The sequence below is a fragment of the Tyto alba genome, unplaced genomic scaffold (assembly GCF_018691265.1).
Source record: "Tyto alba isolate M040663 unplaced genomic scaffold, T.alba_DEE_v4.0 Super-Scaffold_44, whole genome shotgun sequence".
Classification (NCBI taxonomy): Eukaryota; Metazoa; Chordata; class Aves; order Strigiformes; family Tytonidae; genus Tyto; species Tyto alba.
In genome coordinates this window covers 12,273,692-12,287,199 of record NW_024881320.1, presented here as the reverse complement: position 1 = coordinate 12,287,199, position 13,508 = coordinate 12,273,692, and the positions used below count along the sequence as shown (strand labels likewise).

General features: G+C 48.1%; 1 protein-coding gene across 2 annotated transcripts; it reads right to left on the bottom strand.

Moving 5' to 3' along the window:
* Nucleotides 1–375: 375 nt before the first annotated feature.
* PIK3IP1 (phosphoinositide-3-kinase interacting protein 1) lies at nucleotides 376–7,194 on the bottom strand. Of its 2 annotated transcripts, none has more exons than XM_042805579.1 (6): nucleotides 6,956–7,194; nucleotides 6,707–6,823; nucleotides 6,509–6,628; nucleotides 4,246–4,431; nucleotides 4,033–4,111; nucleotides 376–1,975 (listed from the first exon to the last, which is right to left on the bottom strand). In XM_042805579.1, the coding sequence occupies exons 1-6, from the start codon at nucleotides 7,041–7,043 to the stop codon at nucleotides 1,768–1,770; spliced, it is 798 nt and encodes a 265-aa protein (XP_042661513.1). In that variant the 5' UTR covers nucleotides 7,044–7,194; the 3' UTR covers nucleotides 376–1,767. The 2 variants fall into 2 exon arrangements, with proteins under 2 accessions (XP_042661513.1, XP_042661514.1); XM_042805580.1 differs by having other exon boundaries at nucleotides 6,509–6,625.
* Nucleotides 7,195–13,508: the final 6,314 nt, after the last annotated feature.

Here is a 13,508-nt window from a genome sequence, read left to right as displayed (position 1 = left end):
TCAGTGCAAGGCCCCGAGGGATGGAGCTGCTGCTGAGCACCACCAAAGCAGAACTGACCTGCGTCAGTGCGGGAAGGGGCTGGAACCGAGAGCGACTTCCCACGGGCCGGCCTGCTTAGTCAGCACAGCTCCCACACCCACAGCTGCTTTTCAGGAACTGCGTCCCAGTCCAAGCCTGGCTGCTGGCAGCAAGGAGACCAGCTCCATGCCCTATGTCAGTGCTGGTGAGTGGAAGCACTGCTTGTAGGGATTTACCTCTGGGCCTGGCAAACTGAAGTGGCATCTTCCCTTCTCCTCAGTTTGAAGTCTGCAACAAGCAAAAGGGTGGTGCTTTGGCAGGAGGAATGTACAGATGAGCCACAGTCCACACAGGTCTACAGAGCATTTTTCAGAGCTTTAATACAAGGTAGCACAATCTGCACCTTCTCATAATGAGGTATTTAAAACATTTTACAAAGAAATGGTATTCAAAGGCATTTAAAACATTTCCCTTTTCTGAATCGAACATTAACACTAAAACCCCTGCTGCCAAATGCTGCTCCCTGTTAGGCCCACAGCTATAAAGCAGATGGCTAGAAAACTTACTTGAATGGCTTGAATCCCCTGAGGTGGGGATGGATGTTTCCCTGAACTGGCCTTGCCTTGGTGCCATTTGGGAGACACTGCAGCAACCATTCTTTCCAAACCCCCTGAAATGCTAACAAAAGTTGTTACAAAACCTCTCTAATAGGGCCAGGCTCTGTAAGCAAGTAAAGTAGTCTTACTGCACAAGCTGAGTGTGTGTGAAGGAGGCTGGGCCGGGAGCCATACCATAACTTGGGGATCTTAGCGCAAGAGCCCTTAGCGCAAGAGCTGCTGCGTCGAGGTTAGGGTGACCTCCACAGCTGGCTTGGCCACGCTGTCCAAAATTGGCTCTGTAGCAAGCCAAGGGAATGCGGAAGAGGATGTTATCCTCAGTGCTCAACCTGCTGTAGGTAACTGAAGGGCAGTTTTTCTTCACAACTCTACTGCTGGCCTTTGGTCTCCTGATCTGTGTAAGTGAGCAGGAGGCACGGACCACCTGGACACCTATAACTGTGGCTGTGCATGCAGCACCACAACGGAATGGAGGCGTGGCCTCAGCCCTGGAAGACCTGGATTTGTCAAGAGTTTGAGAAAAGCTTTTCCAAATTGACACTGGGGCTAACACACTGCTCCTGGCCAAAGCCATCCATCAAATAAACTCTTCCTTGGAAAAAAAAACTTGATCCAGTAGCAGGATTCTGGACTGTCTCTCCAACTCTCAGCCACTAAAGCAAAAAGGCAGGAATTATAATCAGAGTGTAATTACCTAGCTATGTCTGACGTGAAGCTCCCCTCAGTCCCTGCAGTACTGCTCCCTCCTGGGGTTCCAGGCTGAAACTTAAGTAACAGTGCACACCGTTAAATAGGAAAGGAACAGAAAAAGAGGAAGCCAAGACCACACTTGGGCTATGGGATCTGTGGACAGTTGTGAGCTTGGCCCATCTTCCCCCCAGCTCCTTGGCACACCATGGAGATAGGTGGGAGGAAGCAGCAGGGTCCACCACACCAGTCCCCAGCTGCTCACGCGCTGAATGGTGCCCCTCAAACAGATCGTGATGAATAGCCCATTGTTTTGTCCCTCTGCATCACCTTCATCTGGCTTTCATCAAAAAGAAAACAAAATAGAAATGAACACACGCAACCCCTGCACTCACAGTGGGAAGCTGGAGGCTTTGCTCAGCCTGTATCTCCTGCCTGAGCTGCTCAGGCACCTGGTGTACCCGCCTGCCCCATGAGCGGGCCACTACCATCGTGCGTGTCCTCCACAGGCGTCTGGTTGGTGTGCACCACAATTGTGTTCTCATCTACAAGCTCGCAGGCAGGATTGGTGAACGCTGAGAGGGGCAGTGTGATGCGCTGCATTTCACGCTCATAAACTTTCTGTTCATGCTTTTCCTTCAGGTCTTTCCCCCTAGAAGAAAGAAAAAAAAACATCTATGTGCATGGGGTGAGTGCCACTGCTTGGAGGCAGACTCTCAGTAAAGGTGATACAGTAGAAAAGAAGGGACTCTGCTCTTCAAGAAACAGATGGTTTGGCTATATACAAAGAGCCAGAAGCATTCCCTACTGTAAGTAGAGGACCCCATCTGAACATCTTTAAAAAAGAAGCAGTCAAGTGAAGTCTGTCCCTCCCTCATAAACTGACTTGTTCACTGACCTTGCTACTGCTAAATGATGCCTGTAAAGCCAGGCTTCTCCTTCAAACTGTGAAGCTGACAAAGGTTTCCTTATACCTTACAGTCCTATAGAACTGCCTGGTGCAGGCCCAGGGGAGCAGTGAGACAGCACAGAGCCCACTGATGTGGAGAAGAGCTTCTGTAACCTGCTTCATCTGACAGAAACAAATACCGGAGGTGGTGACAGATTCTGCCTTTTGTTGCAGCAAACAAACCTGTGTAGCACATTAAGCTGTTCCTGAAAGTATTAAAGCTTACTTCAGAGCTGGCCCTGCTTTCTGCTGCTGCAGCTAACAGCTTAACACCACAACCAGCTCCCCAAACCTACCTCAGACTTCAGCCTGTTGCTAAGGGAGGCGACACCTCTGTAATTTGTACTGAGGAAGAACTGCCTTGCTTTAAAAATGGATTACATTAATAGCATGTTGTCTCCTGAAGAGCTATGTATACCAAAAAGCTACTAAACCCATTAAAGGTTTCTCACCACACCTACCCAAACCTGCCAGCTTGCACATGCAATTTTGAGAGCAAGACAAGAGAGAGAAAACCTGCACTGCAGCCCTGCTGTGAGCTCTCTAGGACCAAAGAAGCAAAGCTGCATTTGCACAAAGCTCAACACTGGTCTATTGCTTCTTCCCGCTGAAGACAGGAGCGAGGTGAACAGGCACCACTCACTCCTCCTAGGGCTTGTGATCCCAACCAAGCAGAGCTGCTGGGGTTTCCTGTCAGCACATAAGCATTTTGGCTGCTTTTCAAACCTGCCTACAAGCGTGCAGCAGTGGCTGCCGTTCCTGGCAGCACACGAGACAGCATTCTCTGAAGTGACACCTCAAATCAGATTCCTCGACAAGCAGCGCTCTGTGTTTTGCCTCTTATGTAACACTCCTCCCTCTGCTTTTTTTCTGGCGGCATTTATTATAAACACTTACATAAGGACATGTCCCAGCTTGGGAAAGGGCTCCTTCTGCTTGGTTGTGTCAGACTGCTGTCAAACAGCCAAAATACAGAACAAACCCTCCCAGAGGAGGCAGCCTGGGCCTTCACTTGCTGCAGCGACATTCACTGCTATTTGTTCATCCTGCCCCATCTCTTACAACTAAGCTGCTTGCTGTTACCACTAACCTCAAGCACTGCCGAGCTGCAGAAACATTTGTGTCCCACACAGTGAAATGGCTGAACAAATCATAACTTAAGCATGAATCAAAGCCGACCTTAAGAGTATACAGGAGCTTTGGTAAAATGAACTTTTTTTTGATGAAAAATAGTGCTACTTGATATTCAGCTTCATAGGATACAACACATGAGTGGCAAAGAATTTGCCAATTGTTTTTCTTCTAAAGCTAGATAGGCTAGAGAAACTGGGGAAACAGGTGGTCTGCTAGGATTGTTCTTTTTTCTGATCAAAAAAGAAACTTCCTGTGCAGGCACCTGGGATCTGCTCTCTCCAGCTCTTACATAAAGAGGACGTATCTGAGAGTGCCACATCAAGGTACCCATGCACACACATACACACAAAACCAAAAAACAAAGGGCAGTCTGAAACTTTAAACAGGACAGAGTATCACACTGATGGATGAAATGGAGAAGAGTGGGATCAACTCTTAAATAGTTCTTTCCTAAGTGTGACAAGCAAAACTCTTGCACGGTGTGCCATATCAACCCTTGCACAGTGTGCTTCTGTCTGCCTTTTTGCTGGGATCTGGCTGGGTCTGCAGGTCCTCAGACATTCCTGCTCTGTATCTGTTGCTTCATGCCCACACCAGCTTTTGGACAAAGGAGAATAGCCACTGACCTCTTATAGATATATCCCAGGACAATGCCAGCTCCGATGGCAATGATTATCACCATCATGATCAGCCCCAGCACATACCCTGTGAAGAGAGAAAGGAAAGAGGCAAAATTTGAGGCAGTAGATCCAGCTCTAGCATCACTTTCAGAGCCTCAAAACAAATCCATAATTACAGAATTACAGGAATGGATCCCTCACATGATCCTGGGTTTGTACCTAGGGTCCCTAAGTCCTTCTTGTCTTTGGAGTTCATCTGCACTCTCTGACTGATCCCGATGACAGGCTGCACAGCGGCTGCCTCGCTCCGGGAGGGCAAGGTATCAGCCGGTTCAAACACCTGGTCGACCTCCTGAGAAGTACCAACTTCTGCTGTAGGGATGGGGGCTGTGGCAGCTGTAGCATCTGTTCAGAGGAAAAAGCGACACACAAAATACCAAGCATAGATGAGCACTTCAAAACGACACGTGCCGCATGAGCGGAACAGATCTAGACTGGTATCACTGAACCGCTTTCAATGTGCACTGAGAAACGCTTGTCCCCTCTTAAGTTATTGCCAGAAATCTTACCAAGGCAGGCAAGAAATGTACTCCTCCCCACGCTCTCCTTTGACATGAACCTATTCAACTAAAAGTGCAACGCACCACCACAGATGAGACACAAGTCAGACAGCAGAACAAAACCCAGGTTCAGGGCATGAGTCCAGGGGATACACGATGATTTCATTTAGTGTATAGATCGATACACAGGCTGCAGCTTCAATCATACTGAACAGACATGAACAAGATTATGAGAATCTCCATCCCAAATCTCCCAGGAGCCTATTTATCTATCCTGTGCCTCAATCTTCCTTACACTGGAAGGTTTGACAAAAGGGAGACTCCAGCGGGTGTGGAAACAACCCGGGGACATTCTTCTTATCCGGCCCCTCCTTGCAGCCATGCAGCAAACTCCTTTAGTGTGATGGACAGGGTAAGTCAGAGCAACACTTCAGGGAGCACAGCCACTGACTAGTGTAAGTACAGCAAGTTCCTCCTCAGCCAGAGTCCAAACAAAAGTGTGTAAGGATGGATGCTCACCACATAGACTCCACCTCAGCCCTGTGGATTTTTTATCAACAGCACTGAAAGATTTTCAAGATAGCTCCTTCTCTCATGACACAGTTAAAATTGAAGCTGTAGCACAATAAAAGCTATGACAGTGGGAAGTAGGCATCTATTACCTGTCCTAAACAACCCCCCCACAACTTTTTGGAAATGCTATGCACAGTATGAAAACTCTCTCCACCTGGATCTCACCCCACAGCTGGTAGTACCTCCATGTGGATTTTCTATCTGCAGCCATTTTGAGTCCTCAGTGGAATGTGAAATGGAAGTACAGAAGGGGAGTTAGAGACAAGAAAGAAGCGGGGTCTCCTGAACTGCAGTGACTTTACATAGGGTCAGCCAGAGAAGCTGAACTAAGAGGAGTTGCAGGACACGACTACAATAAAAAGGTGCCCCCTCTGAGACACAAAACTAGCTAACCCCCTTAAACATGCAAATGGTGTATTGGCTGAAAGGTCAGGTAACTCTCCTGATCCCAAAGCTGCAGGAGTGTTTTGAGTAAGGGTCTTGGCAGCAGAACATTTGTTTTGCTTCATCTTTAGGGAAAGCAAGAGAAAGAAACAAGCGAAGTGAAAAAAAGAGGAGGGTGTATGTGTGTGGGAAAGTGTTTACATGCAAGGATAGAAATCCCGAGAACAGTGGAGTGCATAAATCTTACTCAGAAATAAGTACAGTTAAAAAAAACACAAGTGGTTATGTTGGCCTCAGTCAATACCAACATCTCTTCTCCCCAAAACAGGCTCCAGCTACTGTTCTCCTGAAAAATTGTTTCCCACCCCTCCCTCCCCCATGACTATTCTTACTGTCCTCCCTTCAATTCTCATTTTCTCCATTCTCATTTTCTCCAAGTTCTTTCCCCCCCACCTGTACCCAAATTCACCCTGGCACTCGTTTAGCAGCAGGCCACTTGTTTAGACAGCAGTAACATGCCCCACAGCAACGGTCTACCAACACCTCTGCAGTTCCTAGATGCCCAGACCTCAGCCTTTTGCAACACAGCTAAAAAGCCCTATAGTGGCTAGTGAAATGGTAGGGGTGGGCAAGGGTTTGCACGGGGAGGTGGGGACACGGCGGCACAAGGCTTTGCACAGGCCTTTTCTGGCACCGACGGGAACGCTCTAGGGGCGGAGCGAGGCACAGCTGGGAGGCAGATGTGCACGCACAGGCGAGGGCTGCAGAAGAGCCCCGGGTACACGCCGTTCCCGGGGCGGGGGGGGGGGGGGAGGGGGGGCAGCGGGTGCTACCCATAGGCCGGGGCTGTTTGTGCGCAAGGGGGGTATCCCACCCCGGTGACGAGCCCAGCCCCCCGCGGCGGCAGGCAGGCCGGGGAGGGCAGTGCCATGGGGAGGGCCGGGGCAGGAGGGGGCCGCTCCTACCTGCGCACGGATCGATGTCGCAGGGTCTCCGTTCGGGGACCCCAGCGGCTCCTCGGACGTAGCACCAGGGCGCGGCGTCGCCGTCCGGGTTTCTGCAGCTGCTGTGGTCCTCGGCGACTGCTGGAGGGCAGCGGGCATCAGCGGGGGGGTCCGCCGCGGCCCCGGCATCCCCCCGCCCGCCCCGGCCCCCGGACCCACCTGCCGGGAGCGCGGCGCCGGGGCCGCTCCGCACCGCCAGCCAGTTGAGGCACGGGGCGCCGCCGGAGGCCACCCGCCGGCTTCCGCGGTAGGACGCGCCGTTGCCGCGGAGGCACTCTGCGGAGAGAAGAGGCCGAGCCGTGAGGGCGAGCCGGGCAGCAGGGCCCCCCCCTCCGCCCCCCGGGACCGGCCTTTGTCCCCCACAACAAAGCCGGGACACCCCCCACCCCACCCCCCCCCGGCACTCACCCTCGGCGCCCCGGGCGGCCGCTAGCAGCAGCGAGCCCAGCAGCACGGCGCCCAGCGCCGCCGCCCGCCGCGGGCCCCCGCGCAGCATCTTCGGCGCGGAGGACGAGGAGCCGCCGCCAGCCCGGCCGCGCAGCTCGGCTCCGCTCGGCGCCGCGGCGAGACCTGCCCCGGCTCTCCCCTCCCCGGTAAACAACCGCCGGGCTGCGCTTCCCCCCCCCCTTCACCGCCTCCCCCCCCCCCCCGCCCCGCAGCCGCCGCCGGGTCCTAACGCTACTGCCGCCGCCGCCGCCCGCCCCCGGGCGGCTCCTGGCCCCGCCGCCGAGCCCCGGGAGGGGAAGGGGCGGCCGCCGCGGGGCCGGGCCGGGCTGGGCTGGGGGCGGCCGGGGACCTGCCGCGGCTTTGCCGCGGTCGCGGAGGGTGCCCGAGCTGGAGCCCCGGGACCGGGCGCAAGCGGTGGGGACTCTGCTCGGCGGGGGGCCGTTTGGCTCGGGGGGAGCACGGGGGCACGTTGCCGAAGGGGCAGCTCCGCGTTCCCGGTCCCGTCCCCCCCAGCCGCGGGAAATTCTGGGGCCAGAAGAGGAGAGTCCCGCCGCGGAACTGGGCTTGAGCCGCGGACTGCGGCAGGGAAGGCGGCTGTCTTCAGGGACCTGAAGTTGCCGTCTGCCCTGGAGAGCTACCGCGAAGGACTAAATTCTCCTGCCCCGATTCTCCCTTTGGGTTCCCTTAGCTCCAGAGAGACAGTGCGGGGTGGGGTACGCACCAGCACGGGAGCTGTGCACCTCCACATTAAAGGTCTACATTCTCGCCTCTGCTAATCGATTGCTTTCTCTTGACGCCACGTACTCTAAGAGCTGTGCCTGCTTATAGAAAAACAAGGTAAAGGGCCAAAAAATGCTTTAAAGTAGTTCTATCCCAGGCATCCAGCCACTGTGATAATGCCTCTCTGCAGACATTTCAAATGGGTTACAATAGGTGCTTCTGTTCCCAAGTATTTGTGTTCAGATACTGCAGTGCCAGTGACACAAGCATCTGGAGTCATCACCAAAGTTTCCGTTTCACACCAGTGAAAACAAGCAGCTGAATACTCAGTCCTGTTCAACAACAAGCCCTGAAAGGTGGCCTGGGCCAACTGATGGGTTTGTAGCCAAGGCACAGGCCTGCAGCACAAGGTGCTATTTCTGTCTTTCCCACAGAGTTCCTTCTGACCTTGGCCAGTCTGCCTGCTTCGCTTCTCTGCGCTTTCCCTCCCTTTCTGTGATATGAGGTACAATCAGACCTTCATTCTCAGAGGAACGCAGGGAAGTTCCCTTCTTTTAAAGTGCTTTGAAACCACTGAACATGTAAAAAGTATTTCTATGCCAGGAAGCTGCATGTTGTATTCTGTTTGATAAATCACTTTTCAGGGCAGTGCTGGCTGGAGCAGCTGGCCTTCCCTTCCACTCCCAGACGTTTCCATCCTGGCAGTGCTTGCAGTCAGGCTGCTACAGGTACTTGTGTGACAAGCAGGTTCAAGGCACTGATCCAACCCAACTTTTGCCCTTTTCTTACCAGGTCATGCACACTTTAACCCTTTACAGCCAGGTCGCCTGCTGCATCCAGTCCACAATAGAGCCACAAAAAAACAGATGTACCAGCACGACAGAGGGGTAATAAAGAAAACAGGTCAATTAAGCAGCACTACCACTGAGCATGAAACCATAAGCCTTAGCAATTGTGTGTGATTCATGCTTTAACAATATGATTTACCACTACAGTAAATTTAGTTTAATAATGTCAGATAAAAAAAAAATGCAGCCAGGTTGTTAAAAAAACAAAACAAAACAAAAACCAAAAACCTGTGCGTGTGAGTCCTGACTGACATCACCAGCTAAGATGTCTGCTCTATGGCGTTACGCTCACTGTCTGCACAGACACTCAGTTACTACATTCCTTATGCTCTCCAGTTACTCTTTGTGAAAGCAAGGCTAACTGAAGTAAGCAAGAATTTTTAATAAAGGCTATTGAATCAGCCCTTCTGTTTGTAATAGCTCTTCATAAGAGATTTTATGGGACAAATTCCATTCAGTCAGAAACTGCAGACCCACACGTGCATCCAGAAGCACAGTCAGTCCAAAACAGTTTGCAGAGTGCTGCCAACCTGTACAATTACTTTCTTTTAGCTCATTTCACGAGACTAACTAACACTTCAATGCCATCTCATACAGAAAGCACCTCCTCCTCTACATACTGATCCAAGAACTGCAGGCTGGGCAGTAATCTCTGTGGAAACAAATCTCGGACCTTCCCAGCTCTCTCTCCTGTTATGTAACAAGATAAATTTGCACTTCTCGTTACACCCAGCCAAGTTCCAGCAAACAATTTTGAGCTTCTAGTCCACAGAAGGACAATGGGGAATCTGGGAGAAATGCAGAAACTTTAATTTTAATGGTAAAGATCAAAGTTTTTTCCATGACTGACTTCTAAGCATATTTTTTTCTCTTTCATCTCTAGCTTTCTCCAGGATGAGGGAAGATTTATGCCTGGCAGTTCCACAGAGTTAAGTTTAATAGGATGCCAGGTGGCAGCTGTCAAAGGCAGACTCAATTGCTCTTTCTGCTGTTTGGGAATGGGTTTGCTCTTCTTGCTACACTTTTAGAGATTAAACCTGACATTACTTTCTAGGATTTTATTTTAAAGTAACTGCCCAAACTATAAGTAATCTAGTAGCTTTGCAACTACATCCTCCCATAGTTTACACGTAAAAGTCTGTTGGGTGTACACACATACATGTACCACAACACATCCACACATTCACAAACACTTCACGGGAGAATATACCTGCTATTTTTAGGAACAAGGGACATTAAGCATCCTCCCTAGACTCAGTGTGAACCAGTTTCAGCTGTGAGCTGGTACCTTTCCGCTGTTTACTTTATACAGGTTCCAGAATTAACAAAGTCTGCTTTTTCTCTCTCTCGTCTGTCAACTGCTCTTGTTTGTTCTACTTTTTCACCTGTGGAAAAATTCAAAGCATATGGAGAGTTTTCTTACAGAAGAAAAATAAAAGGAAGCTAACATATAGCACAGTATGCTGTGCAAAGGGAGGCCACCACAAATGAATTGCTCTGGAAGGACTCCACAAGAAGCCATCAAACCCACCCTCCTTCTCTGGCCACAGCCAAGTATGTTCAGATCTTCCAGGGCAAAAGTTCATCTAACCTCCTGTGAAAGAACTAACAGGTTTTATTATTTAATCTTACTAAGTAGGATATCAGGGGGAGTAAGCAAAATCAATTTTCTAATCTAAGTATTCTTTCCTACCCAAATTAACATGGATTGCTTAAAATGGAAAAAGTTCACCATTGCCCTCCTTGTAACAAGGCATATGTCATGTTCCCACAATGTCCTCTTTCTTCTTTCTAGGCAAACTAAATTCTTCCAATTTTTCCTCAAAACTAGTTTTTCTAAAACGTTTTCTGCTTCCTTCTTAAATTGTGATGCCCAAGAATGAAGACAGCACACTCTGAGGCCTCATCCACCATGAACAGAGTATTAGAGCAATTTGTGCTAAAGGTTAAAAAACTGAAAACATCAAATGTTACTAAACACTATTAAGTACTTGCAACTCCAACAAAAGCAGTTTTTTTTTTACTCATTTGTTGCCTCTGTGGGTCTCACCTATAAAAAGCCTTCTATAAGCAATGATGTAGGAGTCAGAAAGAGATGTGTTTTATTCCTAACCTAGAAACAATCTGAACAGAAGAAAAAAACATCAGGGCTGCACCAAAAGATTCAGATGTTGAGTTTATGAATCTGAGCCGAGTATAACCAAAAATCGAGACAGAGACAGTCACTATGAAGGAGTCAGTGTGGAGTGATAGAGAAATATCTGACTGCACTGTTGCATCCCCCTGCTGACATGTTCAAGGAGAGGCTTTCCCCTCCCCCTTCAATCTGACAGCATGAGCTATTGCTAAGTAAATGCCAGCCCCAGCCTCCAAGGACTAACAAGGAAGTCTGCAGAAGCAAAACAACCATATGTGATACTCGAACTGGTTCAGACTGGTTCCGAGAGTTTGCTCTACTAACTCAACGTGCTTTCTCAGATGAGCTTTCTGTGTGGGCTGCAATAAAAGGAGAGAGGCCTCAGGAGAGCAATCTGGGTCCTATTGTTTACTGGGGGAGAAGCACTGCAGCTACACTTTTCTAGCATTAAGAGATTAGCACTGAATACTCTCGGCAATCACTGATTTAAGAAATTTCACACACTGAGTCCTCTCTAACAGCAACACTTCTTTGTCCTTTTTGTCACAAACTGCCCAGTGCCTTTCCACAATTCCCTCAGCGGTTTGGATGGGCACAGTTGCCCACAGACATTCGTGTTCCCACTGGCCCACTGTGGCTGTTGCAAAGGTCTCAGCTTGGACCACGGCCCTTAGCTGGAGCATTCTGCAATCGGTACCTGGATCACAGACACTGCTTTTCCTCTGATCCAAGGGGTGTGTCTCAGAGCAAGATACCATAAAACTGTAGCAATATTGTTAGGAATAAGGTACAGCTGTCTAAAGATGTTTCAGCCCCCAGTTGCACGGTTTTGTTTTGTTGTTTTGTTTTTGCTACAGACAGGCTGCTATTGACAAAGCCCAGAGCATGCATTTTTAAGGGTGGAGGAAGGGAAGCTATTTTGAAAGATACTGTGATCTACTCAGAGAACACATAGATCTTTGAGTCAAGAACAGGATCTTTACTCTAAATTCTTTTACTGATCAGTTGTTTGACCTTAGAAAAGTTTCTGCCTCAGTTTCCCAGGTTAATACTACTTATGTCACAGAGGCAGAAAGGATTATATATCTGCAAAGTATTTTGAAAGCTTCAGGTATGCAATACACAGTTTATGAAATCATATTCAAGAGGAAGGAATCATAAAGAGGGATATGCATGGAAGGTCTTAAGATGTTCTCAAATTCTGTATGTGTAGTGTTGACTTAGATGAAAAGTACAAATAAGCATTAATGCAGGAAGTAAAATAGGAGACTGTATTGTGTTTGTTTGGGGTTTTTTTAGGTATAAAAGTACCTTTGTAGCTTTTTTGTGTATTAATTCACTGTTGTGCACAGCAGTAACTAGCAAAGCAAAGCAGTCAGATAAATCGACAATCATTCTTGTTAGATAATGCCGATCTAAAAATAATGGTTTATCTGCACATGAGAAATATGAAGAAGGCAGTACTAAAACATCTGAAGATTTGAGTCAAAGGGAATAAAGGTTTCTGTTCTAATATCTGTTCATGGAAGCTGATTTCACAGTCAAACAGAAGTGATACCCCAAAACTGCTGTTTAAACTAATAATTATGGAGTATTTTCAAAGTAAGAGTTAGATTCCATTGTGGAAAACATGAGGTTACAAAGTTGCACTTAAATATGCAAAACTTGCAGTTCCTGCGGAAAATATACCAAATCTAAATAGCACAACCACTCATCATAAGCAAGCAACCTACATCCCATGCCAACAGAAATGCTGTAAGGTTATGAATTTGTACACATAAAAATCCCCCAAATCTATTTTCTTATCTATCTAGGATTTTGGGACTAGGATGGGAGTCATCAACATAAAAGCAGAGCAGAGCCCCATCTTGTAATGGGTCTCTTTGTAATTCGACATGTGAGCAGAGAAACAGAGACCAAACCTTTCTGCAGAGATACTAGTTGTTTCCTCATAGAGGCCAGGATTCAGAGACATTTACAATTCAGAGCTCTCACGTGTGAATTTTCTTAGCTGCCCAGAAAGCAGATAAAACCATTGGCACACAGGTCCTGTGAAAGACCTCTCTCTCCACAGGTGTTTGCCTGAAGGCTGTGGGAGGAGTTGTTTATTTTGGGAAGTTGCCCTTTCTTTCCGGTATAGAAAGGCAAACCTTTGTTTTCTCTTTGGGCTGCACACATGGCATAGGCATGCAGAGATGGCCTTTTTCATGACTCTTACATATGCACGTGGCCTTTTTAACATCTATTTACATAAGTAAAGACTCTGTTCTTAAGTGTGTTTACAGAAAAGGGCTAACCTCTGTTGTTACTTTGGTCATGAGTTTGCCATTCTTTCAGAAAATTAGGGCTCAAACCAGTAACACTACAAGGAGGCAAAAAGGCAAGAAACCAACAAAGGCTTAGTAAAGTTTCACCTCATATTTCACTTATTTCTTTAGAATATAATGGTGTTGAGTTAGAACACAGTGTGTTTGACTAATGACCCTAGCACCTGAGGTAGGGAGTCCAGAAGCAAATATGTATTTATATAACCTATCTCATTTTTATTTTCTTTGCCTTCCAGGTATTCAATGAGGGCAATACCAAATTTCATGTAGATACTTGTTACTCCATCCATTTATGCTAAAAGAATGTAAGAAATCTCATCTTACAGTGCCAGAGAAAGGAATTCCTAGTCAAAATAAGGCCATCTTGATACACAATGTTGTAACCTGCCCACCATACTATGGGTTTTCATATAGAGCTGTGGAACTGCCTCTGAAAAGAGAAAGATTTTGAGATATGAGAAATATAGGCTGTCTCTCTGTGC

Excerpts from the sequence above, each read along its gene's own strand:
- PIK3IP1 (XM_042805579.1), bottom strand. The coding sequence starts at position 7,043 with ATGCTGCGCGGGGGCCCGCGGCGGGCGGCGGCGCTGGGCGCCGTGCTG. Across the intron at positions 6,629-6,706 it reads CGGCGCCGCGCTCCCGGCAG|CAGTCGCCGAGGACCACAGC; the intron begins GTGGGTCCGGGG and ends GCTGCCCTCCAG. Across the intron at positions 4,112-4,245 it reads GAAGGACTTAGGGACCCTAG|GGTATGTGCTGGGGCTGATC; the intron begins GTACAAACCCAG and ends CTCTCTTCACAG.